The following is a 23,802-nucleotide window of genomic DNA, read 5'->3' on the forward strand; positions in this document are numbered from 1 at the left end:
CATTTTTTTACATTTTTTAAAAAAAAATTATGGTGTTTATCGGACAGGGTGGATCATGTGATATATTTATAGAGCCGGCCTTCACAGATGCGGCAATACCAAATATGTCTATTTTATTTATTTTTTTCTATTTTTAACATTTTATTTTAATTATTTGATTGGGGATTTTTTTTTTTTTTTATGTGAAACCTTTTTTAACACTTTATTTTTATTTATTTTATTTTACACTTTGCGTCCCCCATAAGGTCAAACAAGACCTCTGGGGGACATTTAGCTTCACTTTTTTTTTTTCACTATTGATATAGTAGCTCCAGTTACTGGGGAAATATACCCCCCAGAGAGGCTGTACAGCACTATACAGCACTGTAAAGCCTCAGTGCAGGGCTGATTAAGGTCTGTGGAAGACCCGACAGTTCCTGCACTCTCCCGACCCCGGCGGTCACATGACTACCGGGCCGGGACATGAAGCGCATAGCGCTTCCTCAGCCGTATACACAGCGCTCGCCATGCTTGGCAGCTGCACGATTAGCATGCAGCTGCCATCTCTGAATTGACATTTTAGAACGTCCATTTAGAGATAAACAACCGCCCATAGGACGTTTATATCCTATGGGTGGTCGGGAAAAGGTTAAGCCATGATTAGCCAAAAATACAAGGGTATGACATGATCACTGAATTCAGCCGATCATTTGCCATTTTCCTCAAGTCCAGTGTGCCTAAGGGCAATTGATCAGCCTAACCAATCACAATAGCTATTTTAAATATATATATTTTTAAAACATTCCAATTAACTTTAAAGGGTTATTCCCATCTCAGATATTGAGGTCATATCTTTCGGATATGCCATCAATGTCAAATGAGTGCAGGTCCCACCTCTTGGACCTATCTCTATCTCCAGAATGGGCACCCTGAAGTAAAGGAGAGCGCACCACGCAAATGAAGCCACATTCCATTCACCGCTATGGGAGGTCCGAAAATAGCTGAACTGTACCTCATAACAGTGAATGGAGAGATGGCCTTGCAGGCACTGTGCACTCTGCATTCACTTCGATAAGACTTCCGAAAATAGCCAAACATACTCTCATAGCAGGAAATGGAGAGCAAACTGCTCACACATGGTCTCCTTTACTTCAGGGGGCCTGGAGATTGGAACAGGTCCCAGAGCTGGGACCCGTAACTATTTGAATTTGAGATGGGTCTAACCCTTTAATTCTTGTGTGCTGGAATGAACATAGACAGCAGAGGGCCAGCATGCAAGAACCATTTATGGTCCTCTTGTTCTACAATTGTTCATATTAGACTTCCCTTTTTATGCTTCTCTTATAATCCACCAGCAAGTATGAGCTATGAAATGCTTAGATTTAATTTAATAGATGATAGGTTTCTGGTAGCTGATCCTATGGTGCCTTTGTGTCATTGCCTTCTGGGTCTACAGCCTATAAAATATGTCCTGTCCTACATCTGTGCACCCATTTTTTCATAAGCCCTTCATTATGCTAATGCTTGAATGGTCAGTCTATTCTGGTGTGATCAAGTATGTTTTATTTAAAGGACTTTTACTTAATATCATTGAATCCTTTAAGATAAATTTTTATTCCATATTGAACATGCCAGCCAAAAACACCAGTGGCATCAGCTGCGCAAAAGTTTGCATTTGTATGCCGTAATCACAAAATGATGCGTTTTATTGGGCACTGTCGACAAAAATGATTATCATGTCATGCCTTCGTTGAACGAATGTTTCATCTACATTCTTTAATTAGATCTTACTCTTAACTGCCATCGTTCAGTGCCAAATGGTTTAGTATATTACACTGGATAATCTTCACGGGCATTCATAATGGAATGAAAATTGTGGATTTGGTTCACTTCCCAAACTTATTAGATAGGCTTCAAGGGCATTTCAAAGGAATATCTCGGCCATTTTTCCAAGATACTATAAACGTACAAATGAAGCAGCTTATCATTGTAGGTCTATTGTCCATTGGACAGATGTCCTAGATAATAAAAAACATATCTTTTACATTATATAAATAGGGTACTTTTTATAGTAAAAAAATAACAATTTAGAGGATTCCAAAGAGGACTTTGTCTTATTGAGTTGGAATAAGTAGAAGAACATGTAAACTTCAGGAAGGCTAGGTTCACACTTGGCTGGGTTTTTCCTTTGTCCTACACATTGGAAATGCTCAAATATATTCATCAAACACCCCCAAAGACTTTTATGAAGTGTGTCAAATGAAAGCCCTCTTGGTATACATTTGGATAGGATATATTGGGATTTTTTTTAGTTATATTAACAAGCATAGTATTCTATGGTTTTCAATACAAGCAGTTAAAAAAGGAACAGATCAGAATAATTTTTTTTAGAATGGAAGTCAATGGTATGTACTATATGTCACTGCATAGGCAAATGCCATTCAGTTATACATTTGGCAGGGTGAATCTAGCATGAGGATGGCACATTCAAATTAGATGAATATTGACTAAATATTCTGACCATCTAATGGGTATGGCGGTGTCCTGACTTCCCCTCAGATGCAGATGTTGGGGAAAGGAAGGGTTGTTCTCAAATTTTTTGTCAAAAGTGAAAGGGAGTACTAATTGCTGCATCCACTACACAGCACTAGGGTTACTGAAAAACAACAGATCGTGGGCGTAACGGAATTGTGATTCCCAGATAAACTGATATTGATGACCAAGCCTAAGAATGGGTCATCAATAGGGATGAGCAAATTAACTTTTCGATTCGCATAAAACTTCGTTTCAATACTGTACCACTTGGAACCGAACCCGAGTTCAGGAAATGTTTTTTACAGTATAAATCAATTTCTGAAGTTATTATGTGAAGTCTCGCGAGACTTCGCGAAGTAATAACTTCGGCTCATCGGAGCCAATACATTCTAATACTGTACGGAGCGATCGCTCCGTTCAGTATTGAAAGAATGTTTTATGCGAATCGACTTTGGGTGTTTCATCCGAAGTCGATTTACTCATCCCTAGTCATCAATATAAAAGTCATGGAAAACAATTTAAATAGAATGTGTCCTCAGAAAATGACCAATTATTTAAATCATATTTTTATGTCAAACATATATATATATATTTTTTTCTATGTCACTATATTTAAAAATATTTATATAATTCTACAATTTTCACACTGGCCACTAGAACTAATGATAGGTCACGGTTATTTGTTCTGTACAGGTAACTTTTTTGCAGCCATGATCATTATCACCCCAGGCAGTATTACATTGACAAATAACACCTCTATATAAGTCAATTGGATCAGCTCCTGTCCATCATGTCTATGGCCAATGTAGCTGATCTCAAAGGATGTGAAGTCTTAGCATATTTTAGGCCTAGTGGCTAGTGTGAATACTGCAGGATTCTAGCAAAAAAATAAAATTAATCAATAAATTTTTATTGAGATTTTCAAAGGAGTTTTATTTTGACATATGTAAACATCAAGTTATAAAATGCAATGACATTTTACATAAGATTGTGGAAACAATCAGTAAAAGGTAATAAACATAGGGGTAACAAGAAGAATAAATGGCACAAGCACAATTCTGAGATATTAAATCATACAATAAAGGTATGCGGGCATACAGCAGTCAAGTGAGGTTACAATATGGTGAGTTTGACCAAGCCTCCCAAGCCTTTAAAGGGCCATCCGGGGATTCACGTAGAAAGGATAAGGTTTTTTCATACATAAATGTAGTGTTAACTCTGGAGTATCTCTGAGAGTGACGGGATAATGTTGCTTTTCCAATTACAGGTGATGGACATTTTTGTAATGAGAAATAGATTTGCCAATGCTAGTCTACATTTATTCGGAAAGGTATCCAGGTTTAGATACAATAAAGCCAAAGAAGGAGAGGGAGGCAATGGTCGGCCTAGAATGACAGTGGCAACTTCAAAGACCTCTTTCCAAAGATCCGTGATTTTTAGGCATAACCAAAGCATAGGCATTAGGGACCTCTGCATCCGCATCCCCTCCAACATAGATTTATTGTAGTGGAGAACATGTGGCTCAGCCTGTCTGGGGTATAGTACCACCTTAGGGTGGTCTTCATTATTGATTCATAATGAGAGGTACATTTCAGAATCTTAGCAGACAATCGTAAGGCCGACACCCACTGAGCATTTGAATATGTGTGGCCCAGTTCTTTCTCCCATGATAGGAAGGGTGCAGACTTAGTAAATGACTCTTTGTTGCCTAACATCACGTAATAAGGCCTGAGGGGGAGATTGAGAGATCTTGGCGTCGACCACAATTTCAAAATAGATCTGTTTATACGGACTGGTTCTCCTAGCGATGTCTGGACCAGATGCCGGATTCTTAAGTACTTATAGAAGTCTCTCATTGGCAGATTAAATTTGTCCATGAGGTGTAGGAATGTGTGAGTAGAAGATACATCCATCAACTGGGAAACCAAAGAGAGGCCCTGTGTGGCCCAAGTAGATACATCTAGAACTATTGCTAGTTAATGTATGGACCTGTTTCCAGTGTTTCAGAGCAGCTTTTACCAAAAACGGGTAGATGGAGGAGGAAAAGGGAGGGAGCAATGAAACCAGCAGGAGTGATTTTAGGGATGACGAGGGCACCGAAGAAGCTTCCAGCTGTATCCAAGGTTTATTCCAATCCTCTGTCCACCAATCCTGCAATTGTTGTATCTGCGTTGCCAAAAAGTAATCCAAAATTTTTGCTAGACTAACCCCTCCATGCGCCTTCCGTTTATATAGCAGAACGGCAGGTACGCTCGGTTTCCTACCACCCCAGACATATTTGTTCATCATCCCGGTTGTTCTAGTAAAGAAAGATTTGGGCACTATGATCGGAAGTATCTTGAAAATATACAACATCTTGGGAAGTACTAGCATTTGAAAGGCTGCTACTCTACCAAGCCAAGACACCTCTTTTAGGGCCATAGATGAGAGATCCCTGTGTAGGGTACTTAGTAGTGGTATGTAGTTAGCATTATATAAGTGTTTTGTAGTGTTTGTAAGTTTGAGACCAAGGTAGTCTATTTGGGATGACTGCCAATCCAAGGAATATTGATCTTGGAGGTGTCATTTTTCTATTAAGGGCATATTAAGTGACAAGCATTGTGATTTTGTTTCATTTAGTTTGTAAAATGAGATTTCACCATATTCTTTAATAAGACGCATAGCTGTAGCTAAGGACTTTTGTGGTTTGGTAAGGGTCAAGATTATATTGTCTGCATAAAGCGAGATATAATGAGTATGGTTGCCAGTGGTCACTCCAGCTACATCCGGGTGAGCTGTAATTATTTCTGCCAAAGGCTCAATTCATAACACAAATATGATGGGGGATAAGGGACACCCCTGTCTCGTCCCGTTAGTTATCATGAACAAATCCGATAGGGTGGAATTGACTAATACACGGGCAGACAAGGTGGAGTACAGGGCCGCGATTGTGCTGAGACAGGTCTCGTCAAATCCCATATGTCTCAACACAGAAAAGGCGAACGACCAGTAGACCCGGTAAAAGGCCTTCTACGCGTCAAGCGTCACCAGCACCGCCGGAGATTTACGTTTCTCCAGAATATCCAGGATATTCACCACCCTTCTCGTGTTGTCATAAATTTGGCGACCTTTCACAAAGCCTGTCTGGTCAGGGGAAATTAGACAGGGGACTATTTTGGCCAAATGGTTAGCTAAGATTTTAGCATAAATTTTTATGTCAGAATTAAGCAATGATATCGGCCTGAAGTTTTGCGGGACGTCAGGGGGCTTACCCGGCTTCGGGATGGTGACGATTGTGGCTTCTAACATTTTTTGTGGGAATTTCCCTTCCATCATAGCTTGTTGTAGGGTAAGGGTCAGGTGTGGCGCGAAGATATCTCCATATGTCTTATAATAAATATTGGAGAAACCGTCGGGGCCCGGAGCTTTATGCTACGGTAGCGAACGGATAGTCCACAAAGTCTCATCCGGACTGATCGGTGCATTCAGTGTATCTAAATGGGACGGGGATAATTTAGGGATGTTTAAAGACACTAAAAAAGCATCAATTGCGGCATGATCTGGGCGGTGAAAAGATTCTCCCTTCTCTAGATTATATAGAGAGGCTTAGTAATTTTTTATCTCATTGGCAATTTGATCAGGGTCGTAGAAAAGCTATCCCGTGGGTTGTTTTTTAAGGACTTTTGATTTTATGTTCCTCTGTTTAAGTTTGTTTGCCAATATTTTACCTGCTTTGTCCCCTTGTGAATAGTATGTCGCTTTAGTCCGTCTGAGGCCCTTTTCATATTTATAAAGCAATATTTCTTTGAGTTGAGTTCTGAGTGCTTTTAAGTGGGTCGTGCGAGTGGGGGAAAAGCTCCTCTTGTTGAGAGCCTCTAAGGAAGTAATCTTAGACATAATTTCTGAGAATTTACGATACCTATCTTTTTTTGCCTTGCTTCCTATTTTTATTAGAATGCCTCTGGTAAAAGCTTTGTGCGCATTCCAGAGTGAAAAGGCACTAGATACAGATCCTGTATTGTAACTGAAAAAGTCTAGGATAGCGCAGAGAATCTATCAAATAGAATCTATCAAAATTACCAATTATTTAAATCATATTTTTTATGTCAAACATATATATATTTTTTTTTTTTCTATGTCACTATATTTAAAAATATTTATATAATTCTACAATTTTCACACTGGCCACTAGACCTAATGATAGGTCATGGTTATTTGTTCTGTACAGGTAACTTTTTTGCAGCCATGATCATTATCACCCCAGGCAGTATTACATTGACAAATAACACCTCTATATAAGTCAATTGTATAAGCTCCTGTCCATCATGTCTATGGACCATGTAGCTGATCTTAAAGGATATGAAGTCTTAGCATATTTTAGGCCTAGTGGCTAGTGTGAATACTGCAGGATTCTAGTAATGTATTAATACAGATAGTGATGTTGAAAAATAAAAAAATAAAATGAAAATTACCAAAAATTCAAAAAAAAAAGTTGAACATAAACAACCTGATTTAAACAATAGGTCATTTTATGATAGAACGTCCCCTTTAAACATTGGCATAATAATTGACAGAAGGCTAGAATATCGGAAACATTTAATTTATAGTAACTGGTGATTTTTAATTTTATTTAGTTTCTTAATATTTCTTAATTTGAGTTTTAAAATTATAAAACAAGCAGATTTAAAGTTATATTATCATTTTTCCTTAGAAAATATACTGTGTAATTCTTAAGATGTCACTGAACTGTACAGTGTACAGTGCAAGGAAATGCATCACAGCTGTGAAGGATATCATGATATCGCTTCTTAATTGTGTTCTTGACAGAGTACCAACTGTGCTCATGTCATCTGTTATATTAAAAGAATTCAAGACCTGCATAAAAGTAATATATAGCAAGGAATTTCATTGTAACAAGATCAAATACTAGCAACACCAAACTGTCTTAATCAACAACTCATATGTAATGTAAAAAAGTTCCCCCTGCCTCATATTTTACAATATATGCATTAATGGGATTATAATATTTTAATGGTAGCTATAAGCAAATTTCTTAAAATTCATTTTGTTTCTGATTTGGTAATTTTTTTTAAATGAAATCACTTCCCAACCGAATTGATTATAACTAAATCAAATATGCTCCAATTGCCCCGAAAATTTGTATTTTACACTACTCTCCTATATGAGAGCGAGACAGAGTTCCTAGTATGCTATTCTGGGTTTCTGGGCAATATGTGCATTGTCTGGAGAAGTACACCCAGCTCCTGTTAGTCATGTCAATTTGCATATATTTTCCCAGAAACCGATAGGAGCATTGCCTAGCCTACAATCGTCATCACATATATTAACTGATGTCCATAAGAGACATAGGGGGTCATCTACTAAGCTGAAATAAACCTAATTACACTTATATGTGACTTTGCCCCGCTCATGTAAGGTCTAAATGGATATGGCATGGACGTGGAAGGGTCAGGATGGTAGGCAAGTCTCATTCACCATTTTCTTACATGGTCTAAAGGTAAGATAGCATGGTAGCTGTCTCACATTTAGAACTTTCGCTGGATGAACCGAAGCTATGGAGAGGCCAGCGCCCCCTCATAACTCCAGCGGATATACCGCCAGCTTAGAGCTTTATTAAGACCGGGGTGTAAAACACTGGTCTTAATAAATGTGCCCAATAGTACCCACCCAGATTCTGATTCTGATTCTGTCTGCTTTCCTCTGATAAAGAACTTTTATCCTTGAAGAGCAATTAACATATATGAGGCTGGTTAGCTATTGACCTACTTTTGTTGGAAATCCTGTTTACACTGCTGAGCAATGATTGGATCGTTATGCTATATGTGCAGGTGTGAAACACTTTTTTTAAAAATCTTTTTGGAAAGAAAGCTGAATTGCACATTTTTTGTGCAGATCTCTCTCCTTAAAGATGGCGCTGTCTCTGGAGCAGAGTGGGTGCCATAGCAACTGGGTGCCTGCTGTTTCACACAGACACCCGGGCCTAATGTCCATGACCGGCAATAATGCTAGTGGCAGACTTTCAACCCCTCACATGCCGTGGTCAAATATGACCCTGGATTCTGAGGGATCAAAAACCTCAGATATGTTTGCTATTCCCATGGTGAGGATCCAGGAAGCACGATTCAGTGTATGACAGCCTGTGTCCCTCTAAGTGAAAAGAGGCTGCCACACATTAGTTGATAGGTAGTGGCTCCATAGGAACATTGAATAATCACCATAGACTTCAATGCTAATACATTGGAGTCTATGAGAAAAGCAATGTGATGATTGCTTGTTATAGTTCCCTAAGGGAGCTATAATTTTTTTTTTAAAGATATAAAAAAATATAAAAATTCTAATCACTAACCTTTCCCCAAAATTAAAATAAAAATACACATCATGGACATCGCCATCTGCAAAAATGCCTGTTCTATTAAGATCTAAAAATATTTATCCTATATGGCAAATTGCCCTTTTTTGGTCACTTCACCTCCCACGAAAATTTTTTATAAATAGTGATCAAAAAGTCACACACATCCCAAAACGGAATCAATGCAAAAAATTTGCCATCACAAAGCTCCATAAACATAACTACAAAAAGGTATAGGGGTCAGAATATGATGCCAAAAAGAAAAAGAAAACATTTTGCAAGGTTTTTATTCTTTTCATTAAAATTCAAAACAAACTATACATATGTGGAGTTGCCATAATTGTACTGAACTGGAGAATGAAAATAACAGGTAAGTTTTACCGCATAGGAAAAAAAATAATAAGTTAAACTGTTGCAGAATGGCATTTTTTTTCCAATTTCACCCCATTTGGAAAAAAATTTCCAGCACGCCAATACATTATATGGAATATTGACTGGTGACATGAGAAAGTGCAACTTGTCCCACAAAAAACAAGCCCTCAAACAGCTATGTGAGTAGAAAAATAAAAAAAGGTTACAGCTCTGGAAAGACAGGGAGTGAAAAAACAAAAACTAAAACCCTCAGGGGCTCAAAGGGGTAACAGACTATATATGACTACTTTATGGCTTTATATGTTTTGCAAAAAAACGGTGTATGGTTACTTGATATAATTTTTGAAGTCACACTATGTACTCTACTTCCTGTCTTGGCTCTTTAACTTTCTCTTTGTAAAGACTTTTAGCATAGCAGACAGTCTTGCTTAACTTACTCACCCATACCATTACTCCATCCAGAGTGAGTCTACTAAAGTAACTCAATTAGAGCATCAGAACTTACACTAATCAATGCAATGCTCTTTTGTGGGCATCTTTATCTAGGCCTATCAATAGAACAACAGAGCTGTCATGCTGTAATCCCAATCTACATTTACTATTACCATAAGGATTACCTCGCACATTATATCTTCCACTCCCTGCAGCAATACACTGACAATAGATTACCTATCTATATTGAAGGTCTTATCATTTGTTTTGACTGCTTTAGAAAGACAATAGTTTGTATTTTAGTTTCCAATAACATAATACTGCCAAAATGAAAAATAAAAACAGCCAAAAAATGTGTTACAAATTTGAGAAATAAAACATATGTTGTTTGAAAAACATATGCTTTTCTAATGGAAGAGTCATTTTTATCTCTGCCAGAGTGACTCATTCAGAAGTGATTGCTATTGGACATTGACAATCGAGAGACATGGAGTAAAGTAACATGATGAGGTATAAGTGCTGTGATCGAAGGATGAGTCACCAAAGAGAAAGATATGAGCTCTCTGCATGAGACAGTGAAGCAATTTCATAAGTTAAATGAATAACTGAACATTTTAATTTAAGACGGAGAATTACTGAAGGATAATTCAACTTAGGAAATGAGGTTGACTAATTAAAATCATTAAGCTTTGTACTACTGTATAACTTACTGGACTAACTCAAAAACTGTTGAGTAAAAGCTACTGCCTCAAAATGCTCAGCGCAAAAGTAGATAAGGCTTTTCCATACGATGAATCGTGAACAACTGAACTTACATACTGTACACAACTTCTGCCTATTAGGGTATATAGACATCAAAGAAGAGTGTCCACCACTTGGCAACCCTTGTATGAGACACAATGGAAGGCTGCTCTGTATATCATTCATATGAAATGGGTGAAGGGGAAATGTGAGGCCAACTCTGGCCTCTACCAAAAAAGTCAGCTTTTTGAGCGGAGTATGGTGAGCAAGGCGCAGGCATAGATCCTGCATGAACAGTGCTGTCTTTCAATTTAATTAATGCTTTCTATGACTTCCTATATAAGTACTGGTAGAAGAGCTTTACCCCTCATACACCTTCAAAATATTAAATGGTTAGGGTGGCAGGATGAAATGTATCTTAAAGATTTGATAAGCAAAACTTATAATAATAATTAATACAAAGCAACCTCTTTCAGACAAGGGTGCACCACCAAAGAGGCCAGGTGAGACGATTGCCTCAGGCAGCACCAGGTAGGGGCAAGAGGAGGGTAGCAGATGGGTCATGGGCAATGAGTGCTTTTATTGTAGAAATGCTCATCTCTACATATTCAACTGCATCGCTGTACTCAGGATAGCAATGTCTCCCTGGCCTGGTTTTCTCTTATAGGCTTTAGTCCTAGTTCCTGTAGCCTGTCAGAGGCTGGTGTCATCATTATCACGCTGCCTGAGCCGGGCTGCATAGAGCTCAGGGCACAGACTAGAAGAGGTTCTTGTCTTGTTACACTGTATCGCTGGGAGCAGAATGGAGATAAGTATTTGAGTTTATTATTTTTATTTGGCAGCATGGGGTGGGGGTTATTTTTTTGTAATTTGAGAAAGCACTATGGGGACATTGCAGCTATAAAAAGGAGCATTTTTGTATTGGCACACATTATAAGGGGGCCACTATGGGGACATTCGTTGAACTGGGGACACTAAAAGCAGGTAGTTTTTTGTACTGACATGTTATAAGGGAGCATTTTTGTACTGGCAGCCATTCTACAGTGGCCACTATGGGGAAATTTCTTCTACATGGGGCACTAAAAGTTTTTTTTTTTTTTTTACTGGCAAACATCATAACAGAGCATTTTTGTTCTGGCACACATAAGAGGGTATTTTTGTACTGTCAGACATTATAAGGGAGCATTTTTGTTCTGGCACACATAAGAAGGTATTTTTGTACTGTCACCCATTATAAGGGACCATTTTTGTACTGGCACACATTGCAAGGGGGATTTTTTTTTTTACTGACAAACATTATGAGGTGTCCTTTTTTGTACTGGCACAGGTAATAAATGGGTATTTTTTGTACATTCACACATTATAGGGGGAATTATTACTACTGGGAGCACTCTGGGGCATTATTACTTCTGGGGCAAAATGAGGTACATTATTACTATTGGGTGCGCTGTTACCACATAGTGCACGCTGGCAGATAATTATTACTATTGGTGAGATTTTTTAGAGGACTGTTACATTGAAAGGCACCCTGGCACAGTATTAGCTTAGCACAATTATTTTTGTAGGACACTATGTTTATGGAACTATAAGTTTCATGAACTCTATTTGCTGGCCACAGTTATTTTTTAGGGCACTGTGTTCCAAAAATTATTGAAGGGGAACTATCTGTGTGGAATAGTATTTTAAGAGGGATTATCTCATTCTGCAGTATAGTATTGGGAACTACAGTGGGCACAGTATTAAAGATGGTAAGATGGGGTGTTCAGAAGGTGGGGAGGAGGATAGAAAAGTACTGCAGAGACAAGAGAAGGCTGAAAGAAATAATCATGGCGATCTGGTCTGAATGGAGAAGATAAAGAAAGAGAACGTCTACATCACTGGATGTAAGAGGTATGTGGCGTTGTATTACCGTGTATGTTTTGTAGCTCAGTATGTAATGTTTTCCAAATAAGTCAGTAGGGCTGAAGGGAAGGGGTTAGGTTAAGAAATTGGCATTTGGGGGAGGGAGGGGAATCACCATTTCAGTTTTTGCCTAAGGCAGCAGGAAGGTTAGGTGCACCCCTGATCGGCGATGTAAACAGCAAATATTGACATTTCCCTATCATCCATAGGATACAAGATATCAGTGGTCATTTTATTCATTCAAGTAACAACTGACTAGGGCTTTCACTAAGGCTACTTTCACACTAGCGATGTTTGAATCCGGCGTTCAATTCCGTCACCAGAACTGCCGCCGGATCTGGAAAAACGTGTGAAAACATATTACATTTGAATCCTGATCAGGATTTTGATCACAATGAAATATGCATTGGAAAAAACGGATCCGCCATTTATGGACTTTAACTTTTTTTCATATTTTTCGTGTTTAACATGCAAAAGCCAGATCCGGTTTGACGGAACACACGGCGCCGGATCCGGCATTAATGCATGTCAATGGGAAAAAGGCCGGATCCGGCGTTCAGTCAAAGTGTTCCGGATTTTTGTCCGGAAGTAAAAATACAACATGCTACGGTTTTCTGAAAAGCCTGATCAGTCAAAAAGACTGAACTGAAGACATCCTGATGCATCCTGAATGGATTACTCTCCATTCAGAATGCATGGGGATAAAACTGATCAGTTCTTTTCCGGATTTTAGCCGCTAGGATGGAAATCAGCGCCGGAAAAGAAAAACGCTAGTGTGAAAGTACCCTTACTTCCTTTACTTTAATGTGAGCAAGTAACTGGAGACATGCAGCACATACGCAAATACAGACATCAGTATCTCCTGTATTGGCACATGCGCTGAGTACATTCAGTTGTGCCAAAGTGACCTGACACACATGCGTACAGAAGAATCTGTGTTAAGTCATTGTTCAGCAATTCCTCAACGGTGGCCAACCACATTAGCAATCTATGGCCCTGATTTTTAAGACCAATGTGTGCTACACTGGTCTTGATAGGGCCTGCACCGCTGGAGGTGACCTCTTCATAAATTAAATGCCTCCTACAGCAGTCTGTGCACCACACTGAAATCTACCCCAGCTTGCATAGATTTCAATTATCATTTACAGCAGTTTTTAGTGTAAATAATGATAAATGAGTCCTAGCAGATAGTCCCACCCACACTCTGCCCTCACCATACCATCCTTTTGGAAACTGGTTAGGATGGTGTAAAAGCACCATGTGTAAATAGATTTAGTTGCAATGATGTTTAAAAGGTTGCAAAAATGGGTTTCGTAACTTTTTAACTCCAAAAACATAGGGAAGTATAAACTATATCACAACTACTTATCATGGGTTGCAACTATTCTCTATACATTCAACTCTAATGTCTAGAACTATCATGCAGCGTAACACTTTTTTAGGATTTTCTATGCAGAAAAAGTATAAGAATAGAAATCTAAATGAAATTCTAAAAATGCATAGCTTAGACTCAATAACACGAGAGATTAACCAAATCAGCCCCCAGTGCTTAAACACCCTGAAAGACCAGGCCACTTTTTACACTTCTGACCTACACTACTTTCACCGTTTATTGCTCGGTCATGCAACTTACCACCCAAATGAATTTTACCTCCTTTTCTTCTCACTAATAGAGCTTTCATTTGGTGGTATTTCATTGCTGCTGACATTTTTACTTTTTTTGTTATTAATCGAAATTTAACGATTTTTTTGCAAAAAAATGACATTTTTCACTTTCAGTTGTCAAATTTTGCAGAAAAAACGAGATCCATATATAAATTTTGCTCTAAATTTATTGTTCTACATGTCTTTGATAAAAAAAAATGTTTGGGTAAAAAAAAAATGGTTTGGGTAAAAGTTATAGCGTTTACAAACTATGGTACAAAAATGTGAATTTCCGCTTTTTGAAGCAGCTCTGACTTTCTGAGCACCTGTCATGTTTCCTGAGGTTCTACAATGGCCAGACAGTACAAACACACACAAATGACCCCATTTCGGAAAGTACACACCCTAAGGTATTCGCTGATGGGCATAGTGAGTTCATAGAACTTTTTATTTTTTGTCACAAGTTAGCGGAAAATGATGATTTTTTTTTTTTTTTTCTTACAAAGTCTCATATTCCACTAACTTGTGACAAAAAATAAAAAGTTCTATGAACTCACTATGCCCATCACGAAATACCTTGGGGTCTCTTCTTTCCAAAATGGGGTCACTTGTGGGGTAGTTATACTGCCCTGGCATTCTAGGGGCCCAAATGTGTGGTAAGGAGTTTGAAATCAAATTCTGTAAAAAATGACCTGTGAAATCCGAAAGGTGCTCTTTGGAATATGGGCCCCTTTGCCCACCTAGGCTGCAAAAAAGTGTCACACATCTGGTATCTCCGTACTCAGGAGAAGGTGGGGAATGTGTTTTGGGGTGTCATTTTACATATACCCATGCTGGGTGAGAGAAATATCTTGGCAAAAGACAACTTTTCCCATTTTTTTATACAAAGTTGTCATTTGACCAAGATATTTATCTCACCCAGCATGGGTATATGTAAAAAGACACCCCAAAACACATTCCTCAACTTCTCCTGAGTACGGAGATACCAGATGTGTGACACTTTTTTGCAGCCTAGGTGGGCAAAGGGGCCCATATTCCAAAGAGCACCTTTCGGATTTCACAGGTCATTTTTTACAGAATTTGATTTCAAACTCCTTACCACACATTTGGGCCCCTAGAATGCCAGGGCAGTATAACTACCCCACAAGTGACCCCATTTTGGAAAGAAGACACCCCAAGGTATTCCGTGAGGGGCATGGCGAGTTCCTAGAATTTTTTATTTTTTGTCACAAGTTAGTGGAAAATGATGATTTTTTTTTTTTGATTTTTTTTCATACAAAGTCTCATATTCCACTAACTTGTGACAAAAAATAAAAACTTCCATGAACTCACTATGCCCATCAGCGAATACCTTGGGGTCTCTTCTTTCCGAAATGGGGTCACATGTGGGGTATTTATACTGCCCTGGCATTCTAGGGGCCCTAAAGCGTGAGAAGAAGTCTGGAATATAAATGTCTAAAAAAATTTACGCATTTGGATTCCGTGAGGGGTATGGTGAGTTCATGTGAGATTTAATTTTTTGACACAAGTTAGTGGAATATGAGACTTTGTAAGAAAAAAATAATAATAATTCCGCTAACTTGGGCCAAAAAAATGTCTGAATGGAGCCTTACAGAGGGTGATCAATGACAGGGGGGTGATCAATGACAGGGGGGTGATCAATGACAGGGGGGTGATCAATGACGGGGGGGTGATCAGGGAGTCTATATGGGGTGATAACCACAGTCATTGATCACGCCCGTGTAAGGCTTCATTCAGACGTCCGTATGCGTTTTGCGGATCCGATCCATCTATCAGTGCATCCGTAAAAATCATGCGGACATCTGAATGGAGCATTACAGGGGTGTGATCAATGACAGGGGTGTAATCAATGACAGGGGGGTGATCAGGGAGTCTATATGGGGTGATAACCACAGTCATTGATCATGCCCCTGTAAGGCTTCATTCAGACGTCCGGATGCGTTTTGCGGATCCGATCCATCTATCAGTGGATCCGTAAAAATCATGCGGACATCTGAATGGAGCTTTACAGGGGGGTAATCAATGACAGGGGGGTGATCAGGGAGTCTATATGGGGTGATAACCACAGTCATTGATCATGCCCCTGTAAGGCTTCATTCAGACGTCCGGATGCGTTTTGCGGATCCGATCCATCTATCAGTGCATCCGTAAAAATCATGCGGACGTCTGAATGGAGCTTTACAGGGGTGTGATCAATGACAGGGGGGTAATCAATGACAGGGGGGTGATCAGGGAGTCTATATGGGGTGATCACCACAGTCATTGATCACGCCCCTGTAAGGCTTCATTCAGACGTCCGGATGCGTTTTGCGGATCCGATCCATCTATCAGTGGATCCGTAAAAATCATGCGGACGTCTGAATGGAGCTTTACAGGGGGTTGATCAATGACAGGGGTGTAATCAGTGACAGGGGGGTGATCAGGGAGTCTATATGGGGTGATAACCACAGTCAGTGATCACGCCCCTGTAAGGCTTCATTTAGACGTCCGGATGCGTTTTGCGGATCCGATCCATCTATCAGTGCATCCGTAAAAATCATGCGGACATCTGAATGGAGCTTTACAGGGGTGTGATCAATGACAGGGGTGTAATCAATGACAGGGGGGTGATCAGGGAGTCTATATGGGGTGATAACCACAGTCATTGATCACGCCCCTGTAAGGCTTCATTCAGACGTCCGGATGCGTTTTGCGGATCCGATCCATCTATCAGTGCATCCGTAAAAATCATGCGGACATCTGAATGGAGCTTTACAGGGGTGTGATCAATGACAGGGGTGTAATCAATGACAGGGGGGTGATCAGGGAGTCTATATGGGGTGATCACCACAGTCATTGATCATGCCCCTGTAAGGCTTCATTCAGACGTCCGGATGCGTTTTGCGGATCCGATCCATCTATCAGTGCATCCGTAAAAATCATGCGGACATCTGAATGGAGCTTTACAGGGGGTTATCAATGACAGGGGTGTAATCAATGACAGGGGGGTGATCAGGGAGTCTATATGGGGTGATCACCACAGTCATTGATCATGCCCCTGTAAGGCTTCGTTCAGACGTCCGGATGCGTTTTGCGGATCCGATCCATCTATCAGTGCATCCGTAAAAATCATGCGGACATCTGAATGGAGCTTTACAGGGGGGTGATCAATGACAGGGGGGTAATCAATGACAGGGGGGTGATCAGGGAGTCTATATGGGGTGATCACCACAGTCATTGATCACGCCCGTGTAAGGCTTCATTCAGACGTCCGGATGCGTTTTGCGGATCCGATCCATCTATCAGTGGATCCGTAAAAATCATGCGGACGTCTGAATGGAGCTTTACAGGGGGTTGATCAATGACAGGGGGGTAATCAATGACAGGGGGGTGATCAGGGAGTCTATATGGGGTGATCAGGGGCTAATAAGGGGTTAATAAGTGACGGGGGTGGGGTGTAGTGTAGTGTAGTGGTGCTTGGTGCTACTTTACTGAGCTACCTGTGTCCTCTGGTGGTCGATCCAAACAAAGGGGACCACCAGAGGACCAGGTAGCAGGTATATTAGACGCTGTTATCAAAACAGCGTCTAATATACCTGTTAGGGGTTAAAAAAAACACATCTCCAGCCTGCCAGCGAACGATCGCCGCTGGCAGGCTGGAGATCAACTCTCTTACCTTCCGTTCCTGTGAGCGCGCGCGCCTGTGTGCGCGCGTTCACAGGAGATCTCGCGTCTCGCGAGAGGACGCGCCGGCGCGTCCAGGAGGAATAAATCAACCACCTCCAGGACGCGTCTGTGCGTACAGCGGTCCGGAGGTGGTTAAGTAAAAATGTAGTAACTATTTCTTTATAGCCACCATATAGCCTACTCATTTTGAGGCTATAAGTAGGTCAAAATTTGGTGATACAAATCCATCGGTCTTTGGTAATGTTGGTAAATGAACTTTTCTGTATATATTGTTATTCTGTGTGTATTGCTCGGTTTATGTAATAATAATTTACCTTAATCTACAGTTGCAAGAAAAAGTATGTGAACCATTTAGAATGATATGGATTTCTGCACAAATTAAATCAGTTAAATCACTGTTAATGGGGCAGGGGCCACTATTAAAGGAGCAGGGCACTGTGGAGGTCAAAGTTCAGGGGATACGCTGCTGTGGAGGTCCCATTTTAAGAAGACTGGGCACTGTGCGGGGGTCAGTGTTAAGGGGTGGGGTGCTGTGGAGTTCATTGTTATGGGGGATACTGTTGATATCTTTTAACGACACACACAAACATTAAGTGAAATAGATGAAATATACCCGTGCGAAGCCAGGTCCTTCTGCTAGTGGTTAATTAAAATTTGTAGTGTGAGAATATTATGCAAGCCCCCACCCCCTCCCCAATATATTGTGCCAGCTTTGTAATCAAAATATTGTAAATATTGATTCAATAATTTTTAAAATGTGTCCACCAGATAAATGATTCATTTTTTTGTTGTTGTAATAACTGAATTGGCATTACAAATTAGTATATGACTATAGAGAAGATATTTTCAGTGAACAATTGTACTGATATATCAATCAAAATTAAATTGATGGGAATACTTTTCTATTGGTGTATATTACTTGAAATCTTACCATGACAGCTTGGTAATATTCTGTTCCATCCAGGTCTTCCATCATCTCCCATAATGCATGTAAGTGTTGAATATCCTTGAAGGACATAGCCAGCATCACAATAATACGTAACAGTGGATCCAAGCTTATAATCCATACCAAGTCGCGTGCCATTCATTATATTGCCAGGGTCAAAACAGGATTCTCGTAGTTTGGCTGCAGAAAAGAAATCAGAAATACTTAGCACATTAAAGACTCAATAAGCCAACAGAAAGTTGGTTTTATCCATCTGTGCTAAAATGTTAAAGGAGTTTTCTGAGACTGTTATACTGATGACTAGTGTTGATCGAATCGAGCTTCGGATGCTAAATTCAAAGTCAATTCATTCAAAACTTTGTTTGAATGCTGCATGGAGATTTGTACAGCGCAGTGGCCTCCTGCCAGCTTATCCTTGGCCAGGGGTCAGCAACCTTTGGCACTCCAACTGTTATGAAACTACAACTTCCAGCATGCTCTAGTCATTTCTATGAGAGTTCTGAGAAGAGTAGAACAAATATACATGCTGGGAGTTGTAGTTTCACAACATCTGGAGTGCTGGGGGTTGCCTACCCTTGTCCTAGGCCATGTGACATTGCGTTCATCGGTCACATAGCCTAGGCACAGCTTAACGCTATTGAAGTGAATTGGGCTGAGCTTTGATACCTAGTACACTCGCTATACAATATACAGCATTGTGCTTGGTGAGCTGAGAAAAGGCTGTTCCCTTTTAAAATTCTGATCTGTGGGGTCCTGTTTGTCGGACCCCCACCAATCAGATATTGATAATCTATCCAGAGGATAGGTCTTCATTATAAAAGTCTTGGAAAACTTCTTTAAGAATTAACCAAATTTCTGAAATAGTACCTTTCTAAAAGGCATCATTTATAGATCTTTAGTTCATAACTGGGTGATCTCCTATTTGTTTTACACATGGTCAAGTTCAAGTTTTGTACATTTTAATTATAAATTGCTTCTTTGCCACATTAAAATTTGTATGCTCAGTAGTGGCCATCATAATACAAACACACAAAGCGAATACCAGTAGTCCAAGTAGACTGTTACCAATGAAAATATCTCCTGTTACCCCAAAATAGGTTTCATTATTACAAAATACAAAACTAAGCTACCACAATCCCTTTGTCAGAATTGAGTCTATTCCTAAAAGCAGCTGATGTCATCATCCAAAACAAATAAAAAGAAAACTTAAAAGACAGGTAAATATGTTTAGTCTCACAAATGAAAAGAAAAAAAATCTTTTGGATCTGCTATATACAATATATGAAGATGGAATTTGGGGGGAAGGGTGGTTCAGAGTGTTTCTAGCAGGTTGTTCAGCTTTTTCTTATTCCCTACTCCTTTAAAGATAATTCTAAATGTTTTTAGAGAACCTCTTTTATTCAGCTATCAGAATTTAGGACTGGGCTTCTGGGTGGCTTAAATGCAGTTCAGGGTACTGATTTAAATATAATAGTTGCATGGCACAGAATGAATTTTGCCAAGAAAAAACCTGAGCACAAATAATTGTAATATAAAATAAGCAATAATGCCTTAGTGTTGAGTGAGCATGCTCGGCTCGAGCATCGCGAACCTCAGCCGAAAACCTCATGTGCTCAAGTGCAATGCTCGAGTCAGTGTATTTAAATCCAATTTAGCCTCTATTTCTAAAAAAGTTTCTGCCAGGATTTGAACTCACAACCTTCTACATTAGAGGCAAAGACTTTAGCTATAAAAAATGTCAGAAAAACCTCATAGTAGTTTTGTCATATAGTAAGTATTCCTATATAGCATAATTATCATTTCATATTTCAATGCAGGTTAACATATAGGTGTATAGTGTAATGGTTAAGGTTCTTGACTCTAATGTAGAAGGTTGTGAGTTCAAATCCCGGCAAAAACTTTTCAAAAATAGAGGCTAAATTGGATTTAAATACACTGACTCGAGCACATGAGGTTTTTGGCTGAGGATTGCAATGCTCGAGCCAAACTAGTGTTCGGCCGAGCATGCTCGCACAACACTAATGCAGATCAAGAAAAAGTCCCATATTACAAAAAACTGTATATTATAAGCAGGTCTTAACCTTCTAACAGTTTTTATCCAAAATATATTTACATATATTATTACATATATTATTATATATTTAGAATATATTATATATTATAATATATGTAAATATATTATGGCTAAAAACATCTGTAGTAGTTTCCCACATATTATGCATTTATATATATCAGAAGTATGATTTAATATTTTTATATATGTACTAGACATTAAGCCAGTTATAATAACGGGCGCTAGAACAGTAGTGTATAAACATTACAGTAGTAGAAACAGTCTATATTAAATAGTAAGATAATTTAACCACATTGTATTTCTTGTTTTATTTTCTTTTGTCAAAAATATTTTGGAAAGAAGTCAAAAGTAAATTAATAATAAAAATAAAATGGAAACGTATATATCACGATAGAGTAAGTATAGTTTGTAACAATCTGGAATATACAATACCTGAATCAGATATTCAGGAAAAAGGTATTTTTTAACCTCTTGAAATTTTTCTATAAAATTTCTTTATACACAACATTTCTTGTAAATATTCTATCTGAATTTGGCAACAGTTTGCCTTGTTCAGGACCATCTACAACCTTTACAACCACATCTGAAAAAGTTCTAACTCTAGATAATGCAACATATAACTGACCGTGGCAGAATACTGGTTCTGGCAAGTAAATGCCAACTTTTTTTAAGTTTTGCCCCTGAGCTTTATTAATTGTCATGGCAAAGGCTAATGCAACTGGAAATTGTCATCTTCTTAAGGTAAATGGCAAATTAGTAGAGGGTGGAGCTAAATCAATACGTGGAATAAAGACCATGTTCCCTTCCGCTGAACCTGTTATTACATGAGCAATAATGAGGTTTCTTTTCAAGTCTTTAACAAAGAGGCGGGTTCCATTGCACAATCCTCTTTTAGTGTTTATATTTCTGAGGAGCATAATTATTGCTCCCTTTTTAAGGTTCAGTTTATGCCTCGGCATTCCTGTTGGAGTTAACTTATTAAGAAACTCAATAGGATAGTTCTGCATATCTTCCTCAGTTGAGTCATCAATTGAGTTTGAGCTAAGTAATGTCTTATTCTTTGCTTCCTCTTTTTGTTGATTCAATTTGAACCAAGCTGTCAATTGAGTATCACGGTTTAAAGCTCTCTGTACCGCTGTGGTAATGTCATTTGGGTTGAAAAAAACTGATTGTTCTTCAGGCAGATGCACTGCTAATCTATGGATGGTATGGGATTGATAATGCATTTCAAACCCATGCAAACACCATGCTGCTTCTGGAGCACTGACATACCTAGAATTAATAAAGGTGTTTATTTCATCATGATTCAAAGTACCTTGTTCTTGAATGACAACATTTGCACAATCATGACCTTTGTTCACATATTTAAAAAGGAATTTGACACTTCACTGATGCACAAACTTCCACATTAATGTGGCAATTGTACTTCAACGCTAAGTAAGGATTATATGGTACAACCCAAGAATTATCAATATTCATTCCGTTAAGAATTATAGTTTGGCCTGTATTTCTTCTCTTGTACTTTGGATAGCCATTGCTATTAGCAATAGTTTTTTGTTGGAATTCCTTCGGAAAATCCTTACAGCATTTGTCATTTGTCATACATGGAGAATTAGGATTGAGTGCTCTGCATGGTCCATGAATCATATGCTTTGTTACAATTGCATGTAAGCGAGGAGTGATTTCTATGTTAGGGATTTCAGCAGAGACAATTTTATCTATCAGTTCTTAATTTTTTGGTTTACAGCTTTCTTTAAGAATGAGAAGTATGTGAGCATGTGGTAAACCTCTCTTTTGAAATTCTATCACGTAGACCATTGCTTTTGGGACTCCAAAAATATGTTTTTTACTGATGTCATCAATTAGAGCTTTGAGTTTTAGGTGAAATACTCTTGCAACTAAATGTGGTTGTCCATCAACAGTTTGTCCATGTTGTAGGTTATGTACAATCTCTTCCCATTTCGGATTGCATGTCATTGTAATAAAAAGATCTGGTTTTCCATATTTTCTGACAATTGCCATAGCATCTTAATAATTTTGTTGCATGTTTCTGGGGCTTCCTGCAAATGAAGAAGGCAAAATATACATTTTTCCAGGACTTAGGCCTGCTTCATTGGCTTCATTAAACAAATGATCCATTAATCCAGAGTATTTTTCAACACGCAATATAGGCAGATTTTGACGTATATAATTGAGTCTGTAGGCTTCGGTTTTTACATATGCATCAACTATATATTGCTATGTAAGGCGGCCTGCATTTAAAAAGGGATTAAAATCCTCTCTAATGGAAAGACGGTAACCGTAGTATTGCATTTGAGTGACTCTAACTCTAGGATTGTGTGACTGGTTTGGTAAATTTAATAAAGCTTGTGGTCTGTTTTGCAATGGAATGTCAATTCCCCAGCTTTGATCCCCATAGGGGAATAACAATGGATAAACCATGGGTTCCAAATTAGGATCAAGGACACTAATTCTTTGTGGTTTTTTTTAATTTGCATAATCTTCACCTGGTTTGCAGTGTATAAGAAGATCCCTTTCAAGTGGTGGTTCTCCATCATCATTTTGAAAAATAAAAGCAACCTCATTATATTTTGGTGCGTTATAGCGCCTTTGGTCATTTTTGCGATCTTGTACTATTGTCATGGACACTTCCTTAATAACATTGTCATTTTTGGCGGCATTCTCTTCATATTCTTTTTCAACTAGGTACAACATTTTGCAGGCCTCGGCAAAAGGATTGAATTGTGCCATAAATGTACTTAATGTTTGCATAAGCTCTGTATTTATTCCTGAGTTGGCAGAAATTTGCATTCTTTGTTCTGCAGCTTCAGAGGGATCTAAAATGTATAATTGTGCAAACTGTCTGTTTTCACCCTGTTGAGGATGCAGTGTTCCTGCTCTGTGACAAATCGAACCATGGATTCGAAAACAGTATGGCCCATAGCCAGAAGGCAGACTAATGTTAGCTCCCATAGATGCAAATGCTAGAGCACTATTTATTGACCTTATATTTTGCATGAAATTTTTGCTGTAATGATGCTGACCCGTCATGAGCTGCTGTGAAAAAACGGATTTGTTCGAATTGGTTGAAGATTTACTTTTCCCTTTGAGCAACACTGTGTAAATTTTTGATCAGATGGT

At 38.8% G+C, this 23,802-nt stretch overlaps 1 protein-coding gene across 1 annotated transcript in view; it reads right to left on the minus strand.

Annotated features, from left to right (window-relative positions):
• CSMD3 (CUB and Sushi multiple domains 3) overlaps positions 1 to 23,802 on the minus strand; it is a 1,177,406-nt gene that overhangs the window by 593,307 nt on the left and 560,297 nt on the right. Inside the window, exon 28 of the mRNA XM_040431881.1 lies at positions 18,573 to 18,767. Within this exon, the coding sequence (XP_040287815.1) occupies positions 18,573 to 18,767 (195 nt within the window). The remainder of the gene's footprint in view (positions 1 to 18,572; positions 18,768 to 23,802) is intronic.

The sequence above is a fragment of the Bufo bufo genome, chromosome 5 (genome assembly GCF_905171765.1).
Source record: "Bufo bufo chromosome 5, aBufBuf1.1, whole genome shotgun sequence".
NCBI lineage: Eukaryota > Metazoa > Chordata > Amphibia > Anura > Bufonidae > Bufo > Bufo bufo.